Source organism: Schistocerca piceifrons, chromosome 8, assembly GCF_021461385.2.
Source record: "Schistocerca piceifrons isolate TAMUIC-IGC-003096 chromosome 8, iqSchPice1.1, whole genome shotgun sequence".
NCBI lineage: Eukaryota > Metazoa > Arthropoda > Insecta > Orthoptera > Acrididae > Schistocerca > Schistocerca piceifrons.
In genome coordinates, this window is record NC_060145.1 from 372,813,389 (window position 1) to 372,839,146 (window position 25,758).

At 38.8% G+C, this 25,758-nt stretch overlaps 1 protein-coding gene across 1 annotated transcript in view; it reads right to left on the reverse strand.

The window, feature by feature from the left end:
* The window catches only part of LOC124711917 (fatty acid synthase-like), a 436,120-nt gene that overhangs the window by 61,751 nt on the left and 348,611 nt on the right, over window positions 1-25,758 (reverse strand). Inside the window, exons 31-32 of the mRNA XM_047242172.1 lie at window positions 10,452-10,776; window positions 9,906-10,061 (exon numbers count right to left, since the gene is read on the reverse strand). Coding sequence (XP_047098128.1) covers window positions 9,906-10,061; window positions 10,452-10,776 — 481 coding nt within the window. The remainder of the gene's footprint in view (window positions 1-9,905; window positions 10,062-10,451; window positions 10,777-25,758) is intronic.

A 25,758-nucleotide genomic window follows, 5' to 3' on the forward strand; every position in this document is an offset into this window, starting at 1 on the left:
ATTCAGTGCCTAAGGGGCTGAATGTATTTTGCAGTGACTGTATTTCTTTATTGGTATTGAGAGTTGCACTGCCCAATCAGTTCATATAAAGGTTTTGCTAACAACAGCACAGGGTAAGGACACCACTTGCACTTACAACATGCTACATGATTACGTAAGTTCAGTGCCCATTCCACAGTTCAGAAATTCATTCAACATAATCATAAAGCTTTTTATATTATAAAGGAATGTTACAGTATTATAAATTTTTGACATGTCTCCTGTATGCAGACCGAATAGATTGCAAATATGTGTCAGGAGATGAATAAAACACAATTCTACATCTGCAAAGACCATGCTAGTCCAATGCCTCACCTAACACAAACTTCAATTCACACCTTCAGCCTATCTTCCCTTTCTTAAATCATCAGTATCACTGAGGCTCTCCAGTATTGGAATAGCACCCCAGCTTTGTACGTAATGGGAAAATCCAGCCTGTACCTCAAGTGCAGAAGATTTATAGATCCCATAGAATGAAATTTTTGTTGAGACATATGAGTCTCATCTTCATCTACAATAATGTTAGAAGCTGAAGAAATCAATTGAGATTTGTGCTAAAGCCAGGAGGACTTGAACCTGGGTCCTCTGCTTAATTGTCTCACAGAAAATTTCATTCCATCAGATCTATAGATCACATTAAGTTTGAGGTATATGCAGGATTTCCCCATTACATATAAAGCTGAGATGCTATTTTAATACCGGAGAGCCTTGGAAATACTGATGGTTTAAGAAAGGGAAAACAGGCTGAAACTGTGAATTGAAGTTCAAGTTAAGGAGGGCACTTGACTAGGGTTCTCTATGCAGTGGTTCTGCCTGTATTGTTACAGTGGTGTAATGGCTATCACATCTGCCTACTAAGTGAGGGACATGGGTTCAAATCCTTGGTATAGCTCAAATTTTAATTCATTTCTTCAGCTCCTATCATTACTGTAGATAATGTTGAGACTCATATGTATCAAGGAAAATTTAAGTCCATCAGATTTCTGCTTTTGCTTCACTGATCACAGCTTCAGTTTCAGTCTCATATATGAGCGACTGGACACTAACTCTGATGCACTGACAGCCTTTACATATGTTCTAAATTTTTCTGGGTTTTGATAAATATCATTTGACATTATTCTGCTACAGTGGTCATTGAAGGCTTCACACATTGCGCTTATGATAATCAAATGAGTTTCATTCAGTCTCTCTCCATTTATAGCCCTATGCTTTTTTTTTTATTTTTTTATTTTTTTTATAGTGACTGTATACCATGGAGGATCTCTCTAATTATGAACTACACTACTGGGTACTTATTTATTAAGGGCATCGTAAAGTGTTCTTTTAAACATAAGTCATAGTTACTCTTCATGCTCCTGTCCTCAGCTAAAAGTTTCAAGTTCTTCATAGTGATATGATATTATTGCTCCTCTGTCTAGTTTACTGAAGATACAAATCTTTTTGCTTGTTTTAGATGCCCTTTGTGTTTTGGTATTCACTGTTGCTATAACTATCTCATGGTCACTGATAACAGTTTTGATGTAGATTTCCTCAAAGAGATCAGGTCTATTTGCTGCCATTAGAACTAATATATTTCCATAATGAGTAGACTTCTGCACTACCTGTTTTAGGTAGTTTTCAGAGAAGGTATTTATTAAAGTTTCACAGGATGTCTTGTCATGCCCACTGCTAACAAGAGTATAATTATCCCAACTGAACATTGGATAATTAAAGTCTCTCCCAATGATTACAGTCTCATTAAGCAAAATGAGGTTTCCTCTAAAATTTTCAGTTACATCAGGAGGACCCCCATTACAATTTTTTGCCCATCCTTGCTACTGGGTCTTGGTCAAACAATATCAGATGCAACTTCAACTTCAGTTTGGTGGATTTTAGTTTCTTGTCTTCTGCAACAAATATGCTTCTATTTTATGTTTCCTTATCTTTTTATTATAGGTTTGCATTTTCCCCAAATATCTCACTACTGTGAACTTCTAACCAGTTTTGTGGGACTAATATTATGTGAGATTCAGTGTTTTTAGGAGCACTTCAAACTCTACCACTTTGTTGCACATTCTTCGGCAGTAATCACTAGGATTTTGATACTCTCATCTGTGAGAGCCATTTCCTTGGATGTTACTCTGATACTTCTGGGTTTCACACAGCTATCATTATCTGGGTGGGATGGACTGTCACCTAGTCTAAAAAAGACCTTGTATACACCTCACACTTGGTCAGCTGCCTCTGATTGTGTAATGCACACCTGATCTATTTAGGGGGACTCTCAACACTACAGTGAAATCCTATGAAGTCGACAACTCTCTGAGTCTTTGGTTCAAGCGTTCCACTTTACTAAGAGCCAGCAAGCTACATATGTCCTGAGGACAATGCTGCAGATTGTGAGCTTCACTGAAACTCCATGAGCAAGAATGCTATTCTCAGCTTCCTCTGTGAGCCACTGGAGAGATACAAGTATGACCTCAGAGACCAGAGACAGGCATCGTTTGTTCCAGTATGCAGCTGTAGCTGATTGCACCCTGTTCCCTTAATGACTGCCAGAATAGTCTCTTCAACCTGCTGAATGAGGTGACCAGGTATACCCACTGAGTGTACCTGGTGTTCCTTCCAAACCCTTGCTGCCATTTCCCTAAGAAGTACCATTACTTACTATATGTTTGAAATGTCAGTGATTAGGGGACTCCAACCCTTTTGTTTCCCCAAAACAGGTGACCTTAGTCCCAGTGGCTCAGATTCAGTTTCAGCCAAAGACAGCACCTTGAACCTGCATGTTAAAAGGGATTAGTAAGCACAGTGAATCCTCCTTGATCCCTGTCTACCTTGTGCAAATACCTAAACCCCACACTGACAAGCCACTCACAGTCAAATGATGGGTAATGATGAGGCTTGTATTTCATCCAAGAGAGATGGTATCCACAGGAAAGGATACTACTTGAGTTATCTTTGGTATCTCTGATACACAACTCTTGGTAGCAGCCCTCCCCCAATGCACCCATCTGCAGCAGCTTCCAATCGCTTGGCAGTTATCAGGGAGATTTCTAGCTGCTTATGAATAGTAACCAATTCATCCCCTATCTGAGAACAGCAAACACTACATTATGCCTGGTGCAATATTTTATAAAACAGTAAGCAGTTTATGCCTGGTGCAGTATTTTTCAGGATAGTAAAAAAATAACTTTATACTAAGCTTCCTGATTCTCTTTTAACTTATAAGTTTGATATGCTATAAATATTATCAGCAATCTTTTGGAATTTAACTAATTTATAGCCAAAAATGATATATCTGTTACAACAACAGAAACTTGGTATAAGTTTTACTACTTCTCCAAGGCATTTTTCAGTTTATGGTTCGTAAGAAAGTTCAACAGTAGCGTTATTTTACAATAAATGTAGGTAATATACACTCCTATTAAAAGGGAGAACTAATATGACATGATATGTTATTTATTCACATTAACTGTAAATCAAAACCCTGATTTATTATGAAATAGATTATACAAAAAGCTTGTAAATTGCAAAAATCTTTACAAGCATCCAAAACTTCTCAAAGTATACCTTTCTCACACAAATATATAACAGAAAATGGGAACTGTTGCGAATTGAGACATTGTGGCCAAGATTTCTGAAAAGCATGAGTTTTGATAAAATCAGCATAAAAACCACATTTAAATTTTATGTCAAGTTTTTGTGCTTAAGTTTTCAAAGTGAGCTTATATAACGCATGTGATTTTACTCTAAGACAGGAAATAAAGGGGGTCAACTTATACAGAATGTCCCTTTTACCTTGTCCACCCTAAATAACTGTTTGTCCAAATGCAACTTACAAAATGTTTCAAGCAAATGTTCTTTAGTCATCAAGGGGTCATCAATCAGCATGATTGCCCTTGTTGTGCCTTTGTTTTTTACAAAGATATGAAAAGCAGTATGACTTTTTTTAAATAGCACCATGTATTTTTTATTCAGTAATTCATTTCCTCTCCTAAAGACCTATTCAAATATGTATTGCAGTGTAGCATTCACTGAAACAAAACATTATTAATTACATAACACAAGATTGACTGAGCCCGGGATCACAAACTCGCCCACTTGCTGAATTTGCAAAGGAGCTGAACGTGAGGACCTAGACACCGATACACTTGTGCACTTGTTGAATGAAAGAATTATTTATTGCTTCCAATGTTGCCTGCTGAAGAGAATTACAAGCAAGCACGATATGTTCCCACATGTCCTTTGGAGTTGTTGGAATATTGCGATAGACAATGTCTTTATTGCATCCGCAAAGAAAAAAGTCCAGAGGATTTAAATCAGTAGACCTAGCAGGCCAAGTAACTGTTCCTCCTTGACCAATCCATCTGGCAGGATACCTTTGGTCCAGAACAAGACTGCAAACAAAGCATTATGTGCTGGACATCCATTGTGTTGATACCGCATAAGCATTCTGGTTCTTAGCGGCACTTCATTCAGAAGAGTAGGAAGAATTTGTCTGATGAAGTTGGCATACGCTGTGTCATTTAGACTACTGTTGATGAAATAAGGGCCAATAATTGTAGTACCAAGCATCCCACACCAGATGTTAACTGTCCATTGATGCAGCGTGGGTTGGCGCTGGACCAATAATGCATGTTTCTTGTATTTATCTGTCCTTTGTTTGAGAAGGAACATTCATCGGTAAATAGAACACTGGAGAAGAAGTTCAGGTTGGGGAGGATTTGCTGCTGTGCCCAATGACAGAATCGTACATGATTCTGGAAATCATTCCCATGCAATTCTTGATGTAGCTGTACATGGTAAGGATGAAACCGGAGACATGTAGGAATATGATGTACAAAGGTTTCAGGAATGCTAATCTCATGTTCAAGCTGTTGTGTGCTCACTTGTGGATTCATAGCAATGGAAGCTAGAACAGCAACTTTGGCAGCTTTGTCTGTGCGAGTGTGATGATGATTGCATTGTCATGGGTTGAAATTTCCAATTTCCTGAAGCATCACAACAAGACGAGAAAACATCCATTGGGAAGGTGGGTTCCTGTCAGGATATCACTTTCTGTACAGTTACACTGCCTGCATAGCATTTTGCTTACCTTCAACAACAACAAAAAAGAAACGTCATGTTAATGCAGTTTGTAGGAAGAACAGCCTTTACTGTATGCCTACTCTACACAACAGTATTTAAAAGGGCTAAACAACTGCACTAAATGTACCTGTACATGAGAAAACAGTTTTACAATTACTGTTGTGCTAACTTACATTCCCCCATAGATGAGTAGCATTTCTACCTTTTCTTCATTGGTGTAAATTGTACTCAAACAACTCTTCAACTGACAATGGTTGACAGAATGATGAGTGTGCATTCTACTTATGTTTACATTTGTCCTCTGTCAATGTCAGCATGTGGATGTGTTCCATTACCCCGAATACCTGCAGTAAGCGCTGGGATCATCAACATCAGTGTTGTGTTAAGTAATTAATAACATTGTATTTCAGTGAATGGTACACTGTGATACATTTTTGAATAGATCTTTAGGAGAGGATATGAATTAGTGAATAAAAATAACAAGGTGCAATTTAAAAAAGTCATACTTCTGTTGATATCTTTGTAAAAAACAAAGGTACAATGAAGGCAATCATGTTGATTGATGTCCCCCTGATGGCTAAAGAACATTTGCTTGAAACATTTTGTAGGTTGGATCTGGAAAAACAGTTATTTAGGGTGGTCAAGATAAACGGGACACCCTGTATACTAAGTATAAGTAAATGAACATGCAAATTGCATGGATTTTACCACTTAGCTGATATGCATCCTCTTTTATACATATGAAATGTCACAGCACTATATATGCAAATCTGCTTTAGGCATCTATTGGTATATGTCCATATTGAAACTGGTATAAGTGGCTATCAGGCAGTTGTAGAACATTGATTATGGAAATACAAAGGGCATATCTCAATGAGGAACTTGAATCTTTTAGTTCAGGACACGAGTATGTAGAGCAGGGCTGGCCATGGCATGCCAAACTTCAAATGTGCCGTGTGTGCTGGCCATAGGCAGGCCAAACCCAACCTGTTACTCAGCTTTGTTCGCCTTTCTCGACATTTCATTTAGCATTGCAGTGCAGCATTTTTAAACTGGTAGACCTCTCTGAGTTCAACAGAATCATGTTGTCAGTGCAGTTTAACTTTGGCTACTTGTTTGTGGTATGAAGGGCGTTCACAGATCCAGTGGCTGTTTGCACAAAAGGGGAAGTCTAGCACCCCATCGCCACAATCCTTTAAAATGAATGGAATGATAGAAGAGAGGGGTGAGTATTCATAATTCACACAAGCAACAGGTACTGCATATTTGCTATGAAATGACATTACAATACCATGCAGACAGAATTAAAAGATTTAGTTGACAATGAGAGAACAAACCGTTACAATGATTGACAGATGGGATTCATTGTTTTGTACATCAAAAAGTACTTTGTGCTAAATTTGCAGACGTGAAGAAATTGATGATACGAATAGTAAAATTTCTGAAGCCTTGTGCATTATTCCATTGTCAATTGCAACAGTTTTCAATGAATGTGAAGAAAGAGTATTGAGACTTCACATATTAATGCAAAGTCATTGAATAAATCAAGGGGCATGCCCAGAGTGATTTTCTGATTTAAAACTTACTACTGCTGAATTTATGAAGGAAAAAGAAGTTCTGGAACAAAAATTAGAACATCCAGAGTGGAGAGCGGACTTCATGTTTTAAGTGGACTTGACTTCACATTTCCCACATAAGACATTGCAAGTTAACTTCTTTCTGATTTCATAGGGATGCATTTAAAAAGAAAAATGCATTTTAGGAGGGACACAGCCTGATAAAGACAGTCCATGCTCATTGGCATCAAAGACAATGCTTGGTCTGAAGAATCAATTGCGGCCTTGAAATAATTATAAAGTCAGTTTTATGTACTTAGTTTTATATACTTATATACTCAGTTTATATACTCATTTTATATACTCAGTTTATATACTTATATACACAGTTTTATATACTTAGAAAGTTTTTAGAACCAACATTAAATGATGAATCTAGCAATAAATTACACAACTCCCTATGTATTGCTCTCATGAACTGAAAAGACAATATTAGGCTATTTAAAGCATGCAGAGAGGCATTTAGGCAATCACTGTTCCTGCAATCCACATGCAAATGGAATGAAAGAAAGGAAACAATGGGATGTACTCACTGCCATGCAGTTCACCGTGGCTTGCACAGTATAATACAAATGTAGAGCATGAGTTATAACTAAGACTTAAATCAATACTGCAAAATCCTTTTCCATGACAGAAAAAAGGAAAAATCATGTACTATGCATAAAAATACAAAGTTTCCGAAACAAAGCAAAGGAAATTTTGAGTATCGTTATGCACAAAATGAATAAGGTTGGAAAGGCAAATCTATCCAACTTCCTGATGAGAGTAACTCAAAGACAAATGCTAAATTCATTTTCTTCATAAGTAAAGTCAATTAACTCACCAAAAAACTTTCTAGGGAGAGCAACCACAGTTCAGAGACATTCTGAGTAACAATAAAAATGCTCAACACTCAATAACCATTAAAATTATCATAAAAATTATAACAATTGAAAAAGGCAGACGTACACACATTACACAGGGTTTTAAGTTTTCCTCAAATGAGTTTTATATGCTGATGTCTAGTGAATCCTGTGATATATCCTACAGGGTTTATCTGGCCAGGCTCAGTCAGAAGTCATGCTTTGTACAATTTTACAAACATTTTTTGGGTGTAATCTATTTTATTATGATAATCCACCAACTTGGTTTGACTCTTAATGCAAATTACTTCCTGAATGCTGGGCTCCACAATTTTCCATCTACATTATAAACATATAACCATTATAAATCTGAAGATGTGTCTGCACTGACATGAAACTGATAGTTATGAATAACATCTATTTGGCTTTTGGAAACACCCCACCATTCTTGACTTTTTTTAATGTTGTAGATTTTATGATAATTTGAATGCTTGTTGAATGCTGAGTGGTTTTTGATTGTTATTCAATGAATTCTTCTATATAAAAAAAAACACAGCAACAAATAAAGGACCGCTGAAGGCAGCCCACATTATATTTGCTTAGACTGGCATTCCATTCTCCATTCTTCGTCAACAAATCAACTGTTTAAGAGAGAACAAAAATCATTTTATCACTGCATATGAGGAACTTTTATGGCAATAATGATATTTCAACCGAAGTACTGAAAGCTTGTAGGTTCTTCTAATTACCTTCGTAATCCTTGAAGGTAATCAAGATGCTTTTCATGAAAGACTAAAATAACAACTGCCCAGTTTGAGGCCCCAAATATATTCTTGCCAGAGGAAGCAATATGTGATGTGACAAACTCAGTTCTTGTGGATCTAAACAAAGAACACTATACTGTATGTATTTTCTACAATTCTGTAAAGACCTATCATAATGTCAATAATAAAAGGGGGAACTAAAATGTTATGGTACTAAGGGCATCTCTCTTGCATGAATGGAGACATACTGTCAATTGTAAACACAATCAAGCCTAAATCCAAAAATAGGGAATATCTTAGCCACAGAAAGTAGTTGGTCACATTAACATAGAATATGACAGAAATGAAAATGAATTTTGGCTGGGGGAATAATGCAACCCAATCTTGTTTGTGACCTATGTCACCATGGATATTGGAGATCTCTTAACAGTGATGATACCTGCTACTGATTCAAATATTCTGATACAGGGCTTGAACACATTCAGAGCTGTGATGTTTGCTGATGACACAAATGTACTGACAAAGGGCTTACAACTGGTCTGCAACAAAGTCTTATTTTCTTAAAAAAATTAATGTAGCCATCAAGTTGATAGGTTTTGCAAATGTCATACACAAATTGAGCAATAAATTGATATAAATTATACTTACATATAGCAGTGGTACATACGTTCATCTTACTATAGTAAATATATTACATGCTGTAACAGTGGATGTGTAGCTTAGAATTCACTGAGTGAATACAAATGTTTACTAGCTAGGAATCCTTTTAAGTCCCTGTGGAACAGCTTTGCTTCACAAGTTCTCAAAATATGTGGCAGCTTGTTGAATGATATCTGCCCATTAATATAAGAACTATTGTCAGTTATTTTTAACTCTGTCCTCTGCCTGAACGAGTTACCTTACTTCTAGTTTAATAATTATCTGTATCACTGCATTTATTTACTTTGCTTTTACTGTTCATACAAGAATTTAAGTTGTACAAATATAAGGCATATATTGTTAATATTTATGTTGGACAAAGGTTTAATGACAGGAGATAAATGGATATCACTGAATGATACTCCATGTGAAATTTCTATGTTATCAAGATAGGTAACAAATGGGGGTGGCACCAACATATTGATAAGTTAACTGAAAAGCTCAGTTATGTCTGCTTTGCTCTTAAAAAACTATCTCAATGTGCTGCCCTGAAGATGGTTTTCTGGCATACTTTTACATATTACTATCCTTTTGACATAATCTTCTGCAGTAAACAGCTGAGATCAGCAAAATTTTTATTCAATGCCAGCAAGCAGTAAGAATGTTTTGTAAAACTGACCCCTGTAGGCTCACCTTCATGATGGGCTTTACAGAACATCATATGTGTATGAATAAATAACAACATATAACGGTTAGAAAACTATTTTGTACTCCGCAAATCTTGGAATGGCTGAGGACCATGATGGACATTCCATAGTTATCAGAAAACTTGGTATCCGTTTGACTGTGTATTTTTTCAATATGCACCTTAATACTCAATGATTGTGTTACATTTATTAATAATACTGTAGATACAGGTAAGGTAGACAACTTACCCAACACATTAGCAACATATTCGAGTATACCAGATGACTGAGACAGTCCTCCACGTTTCTCAGCTACAACCATACTGGCCACAATAGGACATGGCTGGAGAAAGAATGTATCCAGCAGTGATAAGCAGGATGTAATTTTCTGGGGCAGTGTACCTCCTGTGAACATTTTGCAGCTGATTACAATATAATAATTACGGATGTTTATAATGATTACAATATAATAATTACGGATGTTTATAATGATCAAGGTAGAAATACAACAGTTTGTGTACCCTCATGTTAAAGCACTTTAATTAACCACTGTCACCTTATTACTAAGTTTGATGTATGTCTGGATTAATTAAAAGCAGAAATTAATATAACAGAAATTTCTCTTTTTTAACACTATATTTAAATATATTTTCTAAATAATATTATTTGTAAGCCACCATTTGATACACAATACCTGGAAGATTTTTCATTCTACTTTTGTACATCAAGAAGGTTTATGTTTGTTTTGAATAACAGAATAATGCTGGTACACTGAAAGATTACATATGAACGAACCTATAACAATTTCCTTGTCATCTTCTTGCATGTTTGCAACAAGGCCCACATCACCAACAGCCCCCCACTGGATGGCGAGAGCAGGTAATCCTTTAGAGTGACGTTCTTCACAAATGCGTTCCATCACTGAATTACTCCAACCATAATTTGACTGTCCTGCATTGCCTCTACCACAGGATACACTTGAAAAAACAACAAACGTATGCAGCTGTGGACACAGCTTTTGTGAGAATACATCCAATAGACCGGTGGCGACTGCTTTTGGCCCAGCTGATTTCTGGAAACTTTCAACTGTTTGGTTCTCCAGTATACCATCTTGGAGGTCCTACATACAAATATAAAGTAGGAGGTATATGTAAGTGAGCATTATACATGAGAGAAATTATAAATAATATAGAGAATAAAAAAAACTAAAATAAGATAATAATAAAAATTAGTTTTTAACAAGAAGGAACTTGTGTAAGCTCTTAGTAAGATATTCTAAGATTATGTAAAGCAGGGGAGAGGAGGCAGTTGCTAGCCTTGAGTTTCATGGATCAAAGTGCACAAAATGGCCATACACACAATCTGAAAAATTAAAGGTGAAAGGAATTGTCAAAGTACAAGAAACTATTAAATATTATTATTAAATAATTCCAGGTTACTATGCCAAGTCCAGATGAATTTTTTGTAGAAACACAATGTTTCATCCTCTTCTACAAAGGAAATCTTCATGGAGGGAGGGGAGTTTATCCTTCTGTGAAGATCTGATATGAATGAATCAGTCTGATTTTATAGTTTTTATCAATCAGTCATGACAAAGCAAGTGGACATTATTTAGTTCTGTCAATGAAATGAAATATGGCATTAATCTCTGCCCATGAGGTGATTTTGCAAATGAAGAGTGCATCCAATAAAAGACTAAAAGGAATTGTGGAAGATATTACCTTTTCTACAGAATTATTAGTGTTACATGAAAACCTGAAACTGATACTGTATTTTGCAATTTCATTACAGTAATCAGCATTTGTGACTGGATTTGTGATTTCCTGTCAGAGAGGTCACAGTTTGGATTAATTGTCAGAAAGTCATAGAGTAAAACAGAAGTGATTTCTGGCATTCCCCAACGTAGTGTTATAGGCCCTTTGCTGTTCCTTATCTACATAAACGATTTGGGAGACAATCTGAGCAGCCGTATTCAGTTGTTTGCAGATGACGCTGTTGTTTATCAACTAATAAAGTCATCAGATGATCAAAACAAACTGCAGAACGATTTAGAAGAAATACCAGAATGGTGCAAAAAGTGGCAGTTGGCCCTAAATAACAAAAAGTGTCAGGTCATCCACATGAGTACTAAAAGGAACTCGTTAAACTTCAGTTACACAATAATTCAGTCTCATCTAAAAGCCGTAAATTCAACTAAATACTCACATATTACAATTACAAACAACTTAAATTGGAAGGAACACAAAGAAAATGTTGTGGGGAAGGCTAACCAAAGACAGCGTTTTGATAGAATCTTCCCACAAAATTCCAATCACCAACTTTCTCCTCTGAATGCGAAAATATTTTGTTGACACTGACCCGCATAGGGAAGAAATGATCACCACGATAAAATAAGGGAAATCAGAGTTCATGCAGAAAGATATAGGTGTTCATTCTTTCCATGCACTATACGAGATTGGAACAATAGAGAATTGTGAAGGTGGTTCGATGAACCCTCTGCCAGGCACTTAAATGTGATTTGCAGAGTATCCACGTAGATGTAGATGTAGATTTACTTCAAAGATGTATTGCCAATAGCACTAAGCAACCCCTTTCTCCATCATAATTGCTTTGACTATTCATGCCACTAACTACAGATCATAAAAGAAGTGTTATGGAGCCATTTTTATTCATGACTGCTCAACATTCTGTCCAAAATTCAGAGACTCATTGTAGTAGGATCAAATATGCACAAGTAAATATTCCCCAACAGAAAGTATCACCACTGGTCCAAAACTGTGTTTGCTTTCTGATGCAATTATAGAGTGCAAGTGGTGCTTTGTTCTTTGAGCATTGAATGGCAGTGTTGCTACAATCAGGCAAAATCCCTATGCCTTGTGAGTTATGGAGTTATTAGTGTGGCTCAGTGCCATCAGTATCACACTGAAAGGGACAATTCTGTACATCAATGCTGGTGGAAACATATTTTTGGTAATCAGTAATGAATTGGCAAGTGATCTTTTCAACTGTAACCATTTCTATTATAAGTTCCATGAACCATGGTCCTTGCCGTTGGTGAGGAGGCTTGCATGCCTCAGCAATACAGATGGCCATACCATAGGTGCAACCACAAGGGAGGGGTATCTGTTGAGAGGCCAGACAAATGTGTGGTTCCTGAAGAGGGGCAGCAGCCTTTTCAGTAGTTTCAGGGGCAAAAGTCTGGATGATTGACTGATCTGGCCTTGTAACACTAACCAAAATGGCCTTGCTGTGCTGGTACTGTGTATGGCTGAAAGCAAGAGGAAACTACAGCTGTAATTTTTCCCGAGGGCATGCAGCTTTACTGTATGATTAAATGACGATGGCATCCTCTTGGGTAAAATATTCCGGAGGTAAAATAGTCCCTCATTCAGATCTCCAGGTGGGGACTACTCAAGAGGACATCGTTATCAGGAGAAAGAAAACTAGTGTTCTACGGATCGGAGTGTAGATGTCAGATCCCTTAATCGGGCAGGTAGGTTAGAAAATTTAAAAAGGGAAATGGATAGGTTAAAGTTAGATATAGTGGGAATTAGTGAAGTTTGGTGGCAGGCGGAACAAGACTTTTGGTCAGGTGAATACAGGGCTATAAATGCAAAAACAAATAGGGGTAATGCAGGAGAAGGTTTAATAATGAATAAAAAAATAGGAGTGCAGGTAATCTACTACAAACAGCATAGTGAATGCATTATTGTGGCCAAGATAGACATGAAGCCCATGCCTACTAACACAAAGCCCATACCTACTACTGTAGTACAAGTTTATATGCCAACTATCTCTGCAAATGATGAAGATATTGATGAAATGTATGATGAGATAAAAGAAATTATTCAGGTAGTGAAGGGAGATGAAAATCTAATAGTCATAGCGACTGGAATTCAATAGTAGGAAAAGGGAGAGAAGGAAACACAGTAGGTGAATATGGATTGGGGGTAAGAAATGAAAGAGGAAGCCACCTGGTAGAATTTTGCACAGAGCATGACTTAATCATAGCTAACACTTGGTACAAGATTCATAAAAGAAGGCTGTATATATGGAAGAAGCCTGGAGATACTAGAAGATATCAGATAGATTACATAATGGTAAGACAGAGATTTAGCCACCAGCTTTTAAATTGTCAGACATTTCCAGGGGCAGATGTGGACTATGACTACAATCTATTGGTTATGAACTGTAGATTAAAACTGAAGAAACTGCAAAAAGGTGGGAATTTAAGTAGATGGGACCTGGATAAACTGACTAAACCAGAGGTTATACAGAGTTTCTGGGAGAGCTTAAGGGAACAATTGACAGGAGTGGGGGAAAGAAATACAGCAGTAGAAGAATGGGTAGCTTTGAGGGATGAAGTAGTGAAGGCAGCATAGGATCAAGTAGGTAAAAAGACAAGGGTTAGTAGAAATCCTTGGTTAACAGAAGAAATATTGAATTTAATTGATGAAAGGAGAAAATATAAAAATGCAGTAAATGAAGCAGGCAAAAAGGAATACAAACATCTCAAAAATGAGATCGACAGGAAGTACAAAATGGCTAAGCAGGAATGGCTAGAGGACAAATGAAAGGATGTAGAGGCTTATCTCACTAGGGGTAAGATAGATACTGTTTACAGGAAGATTAAAGAGACCTTTGGAGAAAAGAGAGCCACTTGTATGAATATCAAGAGCTCAGATGGAAACCCAGTTCTAAGCAAAGAAGGGAAAGCAGAAAGGTGGAAGGAGTATATAGAGGGTCTATACAAGGGCGATGTACTTGAGGACAATATTATGGAAATGGAAGAGGATGTAGATGAAGATGAAATGAGAGATACAATACTGCGTGAAGAGTTTGAGAGATCACTGAAAGACCTGAGTCGAAACAAGGCCCCGGGAGTAGGCAACATTCCTTTAGAAGTACTGACAGCCTTGGGATAGCAAGTCCTGACAAAACTCTACCATCTGGTGAGCAAGATGTATGAGACAGGTGAAATACCCTCCTCAAACTTCAAGAAGAATACAATAATTCCAATTCCAAAGAAAGCAGGTGTCGACAGATGTGAAAATTACCGAACTATGAGTTTAATAAGTCACAGATGTAAAATACTAACATGAATTCTTTACATTAGAATGGAAAAACTGGTAGAAGCCGACCTTGGGGAAGATCAATTTGGATTCCGTAGAAATATTGGAACACGTGAGGCAATACTGACCCTACGACTTATCTTAGAAGCTAGATTAAGGAAAGGCAAACCTACGTTTCTAGCATTTGTAGACTTAGAGAAAGCTTTTGACAATGTTGACTGGAATACTCTCTTTTGAATTCTGAAGGTGGCAGTGGTAAAATACAGGGAGTGAAAAGCTATTTACAATTTGTACAGAAACCAGATGGCAGTTATAAGAGTCGAGGGACATGAAAGGGAATCAGTGGTTGGGAAGGGAGTGAGATAGGGTTGTAGCCACTCCCCAATGTTATTCAATCTGTATATTGAGCAAGCAGTAAAGGAAATAAAAGAAAAATTCGGAGTTGGTACTAAAATCCATGGAGAAGATATAAAAACTTTGAGGTTCACCGATGACATTGTAATTCTCTCAGAGACAGCAAAGGACTTGGAAGAGCAGTTGAATGGAATGGACCGTGTCTTGAAAGGAGGACATAAGATGAACATCAACAAAAGCAAAATGAGGCTAATGGAATGTAGTCGAATTAAGTCGGGTGATGCTGAGGGCATTAGATTAGGAAATGAGACACTTAAAGTAGTGAAGGGGTTTTGCTATTTGGGGAGCAAAATAATTGATGATGGTCAAAGTAGAGAGGATATAAAATGTAGACTGGCAATGGCAAGGAAAGCATTTCTGAAGAAGAGAAATTTGTTAACATCGAGTATAGATTTAAGTGTCAGGAAGTCGTTTCTTAAAGTATTTGTATGGAGTATAGCCAAGTATGGAAGTGAAACATGGCCAATAAATAGTTTGGGTAAGAAGAGAATAGAAGCTTTCGAAATGTGTTGCTACAGAGGAATGCCGAAGACTAGATGGGTTGATCACATAACTAATGAGGAGGTATTGAATAGAACTGGGGAGAAGAGGAGTTTGTGGCATAACGTGACATGAAGAAGGGATCGGTTGGTAGGACATGTTCTGAGACATCAAGGGATCACCAATTTAGTACTGGAGGGCAGGATGGAGGGTAAAAATCATAGAGGGAGACCAAGAGGTGAATACACTAAGCAGATTCAGAAGGTACTGGGAGATGAAGAAGCTTGCACAGGATAGAGTAGCATGGAGAGCTGCATCAAACCAGTCTCAGGACTGAAGACCACAACAACAACAAGCTAGCTGATAATAATACCTGTTGTCAACATTTGTTATCAAAGATAGCTGACTTTTGAAGTATTATGTTCACAAAAAATTGTCATAGTAGCACATGAAAAGCAATATGCCTCCATATATTTTTAAATGAATTCCCCCATGTGTCCGATATAGTAATCCACTGATTGAGTGTGGTGCCCTTGTTGTGCTTGATTGTTACTCAAACAGGGAGTACAAGGAAGGAAGCTTAGGATTTAGTGCCCCATTAATGACGAGGTAATTGCTTATGAAGGAAATCTGGAAAGTTCTCAGTCTAATAGTGAAAATATGAATTTCTGTACTTATTTTTGACATAGCCCCTTTAACATTAATACAATTCATCCAGTGGTATTCCAGTGAAATTATTTCATCTATGTAGCATTCCTGTGAATGTGCTGCAAAATACTCATTGACAGCTGTAATCACATCTTGGCTGAAACAAAAACACTGACCAGCAAGGAAGATTGAGTTTTGGAAAAATATGAAAGCCTGAGGGGACCTAATCTGGAGAAAGGGCATATGTTCCACCACTTCATAGTGTAGATCCTTCAATTTCACCATCTCCAAGACACATTTGTGGGCAGTTACAGTATCCTGATGAATGGTTTTTCCCCCCAAACTATGTCCTTTCTGGAATTTTTGCATCCATATCTGTTATATGGTTAGAATAATGTTTCTTAATCATTGTTTTATCTTTTTGAGATAGAAAATTAACAGAATTACTTTTGCATCCCATAAAACCAGTGCCAGACCTTTCCTGCTCTTTCAGTTGTAGTTTTGATTGTGGTGTGTAGTGGTGAACCTATGAATAATCTGTTGTGATATACTGATGCAGAAAACCACTTACACTTTTATGAACTTGAGTCAAAAACCATTTGGAAATTGTCATATTCTCTGATCCACTGTGAGAGTATGTGGCACCCATCTTGCACAAAGGTTTTTGATGCAAAATGTAGCTTACACATTCTTTTGAAACCCTCACAGTCTTCGTAATTTCACTCAACTTCTATGCTGATAATGCAATATCATACCACACACTTTCTCAAAAATTCCTAAATTTGGCTGCATATTTCTTCACAGTAGAAACTGAAGGAAAAGAGTAACTATACACATTTATGGAACTTAACAGAATTCTAGTAGGCATCAAATTTCTTTTTAGAAAAAGACTTTATCACTCATGATAGTCTATTTTTTCCATTTCCAAGAACTCACCCTGTGTGTCATTCAGACAGATGGTTACAGCTCCAACTACTGATTAGTATGACTTGTAATTTCACATGGAGCCTGTTCAAAGTTGTACCACCCTCTGGGGTTGGAGAGGGGAGCAAGTGGGTGAATGGTGGTGTGGGGGGAAGGAATCCATCTGGTGTTAGCATTTTGTATGCTCAGATTGAGCAAGGAAATTGGCAGTGCTCTTTTCAAAGGATGCAGATCAACATTTGACTTGAGCAAATTTAAGGAAAGTTTGGAAAGCTTAAATGTGGATGTAAAAATTTTAACAGTCTTAGTCTCAATAAGAAATAGAATTACAATTTACTGATCACTGGTTTTGGTTCAGTAATGACCATCTTCAGATCTATGACAGTAAACAGAAAATTACCCTTCACTTAATGTGAACACTTAATCTATGGTAATGTGTATATTAAAGATTATGATGTATTCACATAGACTGAAAGACAATTTTCCATTTACTTTAATACATCTGAAGATGATTGTTAATCACCTGAAATTTTAATTTTATTTTTTATTATTAGTTAACAAGTAATCCAGATTGCAGTATCTCCTACACCTGACAGTGTCAGACCTTACAAATAGATCTGGATGGTTGGATAGGCATGCAAACTGTTGCTCTTCCAAAAACCCAAGGACAATATCTGGTACTATGGTCATAAGCCATGGCAAGTTACTCTGCATCATGAAACTCATCTAAAGTACTCATTGTCCTAACAACAAATTTTATGTTTTTAAATTTTGCTACTCTTTTTCTGAGCAATAATAAATGGAAATAATGTGAATCAGTCTAGCAATTGGCACAGACATTCTATAGTTAAACCCAACTGATGACACATCAAACAAAATTCTTAGGAAAGACACAATGAATACTGCTGTATATTTTTTTATAGATTAGCCAAACAAAAGCGCTGGCAGGTCGATAGACACACAAACAAACACATACATACACACAAAATTCAAGCTTTCGCAACAAACGGTTGCTTCATCAGGAAAGAGGGAAGGAGATGGAGAGACGAAAGGATGTGGGTTTTAAGGGAGAGGGTAAGGAGTCATTCAAATCCCGGGAGCGGAAAGACTTACCTTAGGGGTAAAAAAGGACAGGTATACACTCGCACACACACACACATATCCATCCGCACATACACAGACGCAAGCAGACATTTGTAAAGGCAAAGAGTTTGGGCAGAGATGTCAGTCGAGGCAGAAGTAAAGAGGCAAAGATGTTGTTGAAAGACAGGTGAGGTATGAGCGGCAGCAACTTGAAATTAGCGGAGGTTGAGGCCTGGCGGATAACGAGAAGAGAGGATATACTGAAGGGCAAGTTCCCATCTCCGGAGTTCTGACTGGTTGGTGTTAGTGGGAAGTATCCAGATAACCCGGACGGTGTAACACTGTGCCAAGATGTGCTGGCCGTGCACCAAGGCATGTTTAGCCACATGGTGATCCTCATTACCAACAAACACTGTCTGCCTGTGTCCATTCATACGAATGGGCAGTTTGTTGCTGGTCATTCCCACATAGAATGCGTCACAGTGTAGGCAGGTCAGTTGGTAGATCACGTGGGTGCTTTCACACGTGGCTCTGCCTTTGATCGTGTACACCTTCCGGGTTACAGGACTGGAGTAGGTGGTGGTGGGTGGGTGTATGGGACAGGTTTTACACCAGGGGCAGTTACAAGGGTAGGAGCCAGAGGGTAGGGAAGGTGGTTTGGGGATTCCATAGGGATGAACTAAGAGGTTACGAAGGTTAGATGGATGGCGGAAAGACACTCTTGGTGGAGTGGGGAGGATTTAATGAATGATAGATCTCATTTCAGGGCAGGATTTGAGGAAGTCGTATCCCTGCTGGAGAGCCACATTCAGAGTCTGATCCAGTCCCGGAATGTATCCTGTCACAAGTGGGGCACTTTTGGGGTTCTTCTGTGGGAGGTTCTGGGTTTGAAAGGATGAGGAAGTGGCTCTGGTTATTTGCTTCTGTACCAGGTCGGGAGGGTAGTTGCAGGATGCGAAAGCTGTTTTCAGGTGGTTGGTGTAAAGGTTCAGGGATTCCGGACTGGAGCAGATTCGTTTGCCACGAAGACCTAGGCCGTAGGGAAGGGTCCGTTTGATGTGGAATGGGTGGCAGCTGTCATAATGCAGGTACTGTTGCTTGTTGGTGGGTTTGATGTGGACGGACGTGTGAAGCTGGCCATTGGACAGATGGAGGTCAACGTCAAGGAAAGTGGCATGGGATTTAGATTAGGACCAGGTGAATCTGATGGAACCAAAGGAGTTGAGGTTGGAGAGGAAATTCTGGAGTTCTTCTTCAGTGTGAGCCCAGATCATTAAGATGTCATCAATAAATCTGTACCAAACTTTGGGTTTGCAGGCCTGGGTAACCAAGAAGGCTTCCTCTAAGCGACCCATGAATAGGTTGGCGTACGAGGGGGCCATCCTGGTACCCATGGCTGTTCCTTTTAATTGTTGGTATGTCCGCCCCGGTAGCTGAGTGGTAAGCGTGACAGACTGTCAATCCCAAGGGCCCGGGTTCAATTCCCGGCTGGGTCGGAGATTTTCTCCGCTCAGGGACTGGGTGTTGTGTTGTCCTTATCATCATCATTTCATCCCCATCGACGCGCAGGTCGCCGAAGTGGCGTCAAATCGAAAGACCTGCACCAGGCGAACGGTCTACCCGACGGGAGGCCCTAGCCACACGACATTTCCATTTCCAATTGTTGGTATGACTGGCCTTCAAAAGTGAAGAAGTTGTGGGTCAGGATGAAGCTGGCTAAGGTAATGAGGAAAGAGGTTTTTAGGTAGGGCGTGAAAGGAAGCGCTCCATCGCAGGGAGGCCCTGGACGTGCGGAATATTTGTGTATAGGGAAGTGGCATAATGGTTACAAGGATGGTTTCCGGGGGTAACAGACTGGGTAAGGATTCCAGGCATTCGAGAAAGTGGTTGGTGTCTTTGATGAAGGATGGGAGACTGCATGTAATGGGTTGAAGGTGTCGATCTACGTAGGCAGAGATACGTTCTGTGGGGGCTTGGTAACCAGCTACAGTGGGGTGGCCGGGATGATTGGGTTTGTGAATTTTAGGAAGAAGGTAGAAGGTAGGGGTGCGGGGTGTCGGTGGGGTCAGGAGGTTGATGGAGTCAGGTGAAAGGTTTTGTAGGGGGCCTAAGGTTCTGAGGATTCCTTGAAGCTCCGCCTGGATCTCAGGAATGGGATTACCTTGGCAAACTTTGTATGTGGTGTTGTCTGAAAGCTGACACAGTCCCTCAGCCACATAGTCCCGACGATCAAGTACCACTGTCATGGAACCCTTGTCCGCCGGAAGAATGACGATGGAACGGTCAGCCTTCAGATCACGGATAGCTTGGGCTTCAGCAGTGGTGATGTTGGGAGTAGGATTAAGGTTTTTTAAGAAGGATTGAGAGGCAAGGCTGGAAGTGAGAAATTCCTGGAAAGTTTGGAGGGGGTGATTTTGAGGAAGAGGAGGTGGGTCCCGCTGTGACGGAGGACGGAACTGTTCCAGGCAGGGTTCAATTTGGATATATTTTTAGATATATTTTTCCCATGTGGAATGTTTCCCTCTATTATATTTTTATAGATTAAATTAGATTAGATTAATACTAGTTCCATGGATCATGAATACGATATTTCGTAATGATGTGGAACGAGTCAAATTTTCCAATACATGCCATAATTAAGTTAATTTAACAACATAATTAAGTTAATATAACAACTTTTTTATTTTTTGTTTTTCTTTAATTTTTTTATATTTTTTTTCCTTTTTTTTCTTAATTCCTCTATGGAGTAGAAGGAGTTGTCATTCAGAAATTCTTTTAATTTCTTCTTAAATACTTGTTGGTTATCTGTCAGACTTTTGATACTATTTGGTAAGTGACCAAAGACTTTAGTGGCAGTATAATTCACCCCTTTCTGTGCCAAAGTTAGATTTAATCTTGAATAGTGAAGATCATCCTTTCTCATAGTATTGTAGTTATGCACACTGCTATTACTTTTGAAATGGGTTTGGTTGTTAATAACAAATTTCATAAGAGAGTATATATACTGAGAAGTTACTGTGAATATCCCTAGATCCTTAAATAAATGTCTGCAGGATGATCTTGGGTGGACTCCAGCTATTATTCTGATTACATGCTTTTGTGCAATAAATACTTTAGTCCTCAGTGATGAATTACCCCAAAATATGATGCCATATGCAAGCAATGAGTGAAAATAGGTGTAGCAAGCAAATTTACTAAGATGTTTATCACCAAAATTTGCAATGACCCTTATTGCATAAGTTGCTGAACTCAAACGTTTCAGCAGATCATCAATGTGTTTCTTCCAATTTAATCCCTCATCAATGGACACACCTAAAAATTTTGAATGTTCTACCTTAGCTATATGCTTCTGATTAAGGTCTATATTTATTAATGGTGTCATACCATTTACTGTACGGAACTGTATGTACTGTGTCTTATCAAAATTCAGTGAGAGTCCGTTTACAAGGAACCACTTAGTAATTTTCTGAAAGACATTATTGACAATTTCATCAGTTAATTCTTGTTTGTCAGGTGTGATTACTATACTTGTATCATCAGCAAAGAGAACTAACTTTGCCTCTTCATGAATATAGAACGGCAAGTCATTAATATATATTAAGAACAACAAAGGACCCAAGACCGACCCTTGTGGAACCCCATTCTTGATAGTTCCCCAGTTTGAGGAATGTGCTGATCTTTGTATATTATGAGAACTGCTTATTTCAACTTTCTGCACTCTTCCAGTTAGGTACGAATTAAACCATTTGTGCACTGCCCCACTCATGCCACAATACTTGAGCTTGTCTAGCAGAAAATAATATAACTACATCCCAAAGACATTGACATTTTCTTGAACTGTCTGAGTTATAACTCATGTGTTTCCTATAGCATGGCCTGACAATGGAGCCAATGTTCTACTTCAGAGCATGTCTGGAATATTCTGTTCAGATCAAGGCAACCCACAAAGCTCAGTGATGTATTCCATTATATTTTTGACACTTTTAGACATCATCAGCTCAGTCACTGGTAATTCTGGAAAATGTATTCAATTTTTTGGATGGATACTATTCTTCTGCGAAATCCTCCATTCTTCTCCAAATTCTCATTATATGTGATTTCAGCTTACTGAATATTATTTTACTGTATCAATGGTATTAAAGGTACTCTAGAAAGTGAAGCAAACTCAGCTGCAAGAAGAAAGTCCTTATGGCTCAGCAGCAGTCCAGGTTTCAATTTAATGTCTGCTTTGTTATTATAAGTAAACCCTGCGTATAGTATGAAAATGTTCACACATTACATACAAGAAATTTAGGGGGTATTTATTACAACATTCTTTTCACGCTGATGACATTCTTCATATTAAAGATGATAATTACAATGTTACACACACAATTATGTTAGTTGAGGTAAGAACAGTAATGATTCTGCACTGAGTCAGGAACTGACTACAACAAACAAATGGTTCACTAGTGGTATATTCCTGCCACATTCACGATTATTGTGAGGCTTTTCTGTGCCATAAAAAAAAAAAAAAAAAAAAAAAAAAAAAAAAAAAAAAAAAAAAAAAAAAAATATTAGATGTGAAACTGTAATTAACATAACTATGAAAAGACATAGTGATATAAGCACTGCAACTGAATTCAGGATGAAAAACAATAGCAAAACCAATAGCAATTCTGCATCTAGCAGTAGAGAACTGGGAAATGTAAAGAGAAGTCCAGCAGTTAAATAGCTATGACCGAATGCCTGTAGCTGCTGTGTTACATTCTTCTCTGAATCCACCTCCACCTCCCACATATACACAAACATGCACACAAATAAAGAAAAAGAGAGAGAGCACACACTGATCTTTCACTTCTCTAACTCCTTTTTTTGGTTTACTGGATACAGTATCACCATACATTAGAATAAAGACTAAAGACCAATGCATATGACTTACATTTCAACAATAAATTTCCAGTGCCTAACTTCCCATAAAACATCATCATGAGAATGACTTCCACTGAAGAACAGCAAAAGCCCAAATAAAATGTCATATGAATGCTACATGACAGAGCCAGAGATTCCTTTATATACAAAAGAGAGGAAAATGATGGAAGAATCATGTATTCAAGGATTAAGAAAAAATGTCACCAAGAACCAAGTGCCACAGGGGAAACACCACAATAGGGTAAGAGGGTAATGAATTATGAAATCTTAGTAATGGATGTTAATTATTTCATTTTAATTTTATTTATTTGCAATAATATAAATTGTGTACTATACAGAAGCTAAATCAAACAAGACAACAGCTACAACAATCTTATAATGAGAAAAAAGAAGAAAAATTACATTAATTACCAACAAAAAGTAAAGCTGTCATCAATCTGAGAGTTAGTTTAAATATAACAATGCTTTCTTTACTAAGCTTGGTCCTTTCTATGCATATATTTTGCAAAGCACTGTGAAGTGCATCATGTCAGAGGAAGTTTAGCATGATACCACATGTTATGGTTCCTTCACATTCCAGTTGCATGGGGAATGTAGGAATAATGACTATTTAGATGCTTCTGAGCATGCTGTAATCAGTGTGATATCGTCTCCATGGCCGGTTGGGGTGTGATATGCACAAGGTTGAAGAATGTTTCTAGATATTCACTTCCCCTATTGGAGATTGTATGTTGCTGTCTTACTCTGACTTGTGGAATGACCTTGTTGTGACAGTGTCACGACATTTAAAAGTGCCGCTACATCAGTACGCGAACACGGCGATAGAGGCGCTCCGCAGCTCGGCCGAGCGCGGGAGCGCCACCTGGTTATGAACGGCGCCGGCCGCATGTCACGGCACGGCAGTCGAATGACAGATACGGAGTTAGTAACATGTAACCCGCTAGTGTTTCTACTTTTGTATATCCACGCACTTTATTAGTGATTAAAGGTTATAACACTTTTTGGCGACGAGGTCGGATATTTTTTTTCCTCCGTTGTGGACTTGTGTGTTCGTGTCGGGGCAGACATGGAACAGCTTATGCAAGCGCTTATTGAACAACAAACACAGCTGACGGCTGCTATTCAGGCGTTGTCGACGTCGCTTACTCATCGTCTGTCTTCCTCTTCTCCGCCTCCGTTCCCTCCTTATGACGAGGCCGCTGAAGACTGGGAGGATTATGAGAAGCGTTTGCGGCAACACTTCTTGGCTTTCGACGTTGTCGACGCTCCTATGTGTAAGTCATTATTTCTCTCTTGGATTTCCCCACGGATCTATCAGCTGCTATCTCAGTTAGCCCCTCTGCAGGAACCTGCCTCTCTGTCCTTCCAAGAAATGTGTGACTTATTGTCTAACTATTACCGAAAAAACACCCATGTCGTTGCCGCCCGCGTGGCTTTCTACCGGTGTCGTAAACAGCCCCATCAATCTTACCGGGCTTGGGCGGCGGAACTACACGGTCTGAGTCGGAAATGTCAGTTTGTCACAGACACTCATCATGAGTCTTACGCTGATTCAATGGTTAGGGACGCTATTTTACGGCTTGCTCCTGATAAAGAAGTTCGGCAACGTGCCTTACAATTGCCAAACCTGTCGTTGTCGGAAGTTCTCAGCATCGCTCAATCGTTTGAAGTGTCTCACGCTGCTGGTGCGCAAATAGACGCGTGGTGTGATATAGGCGCTGTACAAACCACTTTCGACGCAGACAATGGGCCTGTTTCACAGGGAAACGACGATGTGGTGGCGGTGCACTCGCATCAACAACGTCGCGTTGGGCCGCCACGCTCGCAGCAAAAACAGCAACCACGGAAGCAGGTTCGTTCCGCCCTTCCTTCTTGTCCACGTTGTTTCGTACAGCATGACAGAGCCGCGTGTCCACAACGTTGGGCCACGTGTAATTCATGTAGGAAAAAAGGCCACATTGCTTCTGTGTGTCAGTCCCCTAAAGTTCCTGTCGACGAGGACGAGGCATCGGACATGGATGTTAACTGTGTGCTTTCTCAAACGAATAAGTTGTTTGTTACTGTTCGTGTTCTGGATAAAGACATTCACATGCAAGTGGACACTGGCTCTGCAGTAACTCTCATTAATTCTCGCACGTATTTGGAGTTAGGCTCCCCTTCCTTGTCTCCAGTTACGCGAAATCTACGAACTTATAATAAGCAGAAAATTCCTATCGTTGGCCAGTTTGATGCTTCCACTGCCTACAAGTCTGTTGTTAGGCCCCTCACGTTTTATGTGGTGGATCATGCGGGCACTGAAAACCTGTTCGGTTATGATGCTTTCCAGTTGTTCGGGTTTTCCATTGATGATGATGTGCACCTCATATCTGAGGACATTCCGTATCAACAGCTGGATGGCTTGTGTTCTGAATTCTCGTCCGTGTTCTCTGCTGGTCTGGGTCGGGCCAAGGATTTTGAAGCCCACATTACTCTTAAACCTACGGCTCGCCCTAAGTTTTTCCGGGCACGCCCTATTCCGATGGCGTTGCGTGCGCCTGTCAAAGCTGAGATAGACAGGTTAACAGCTTCGG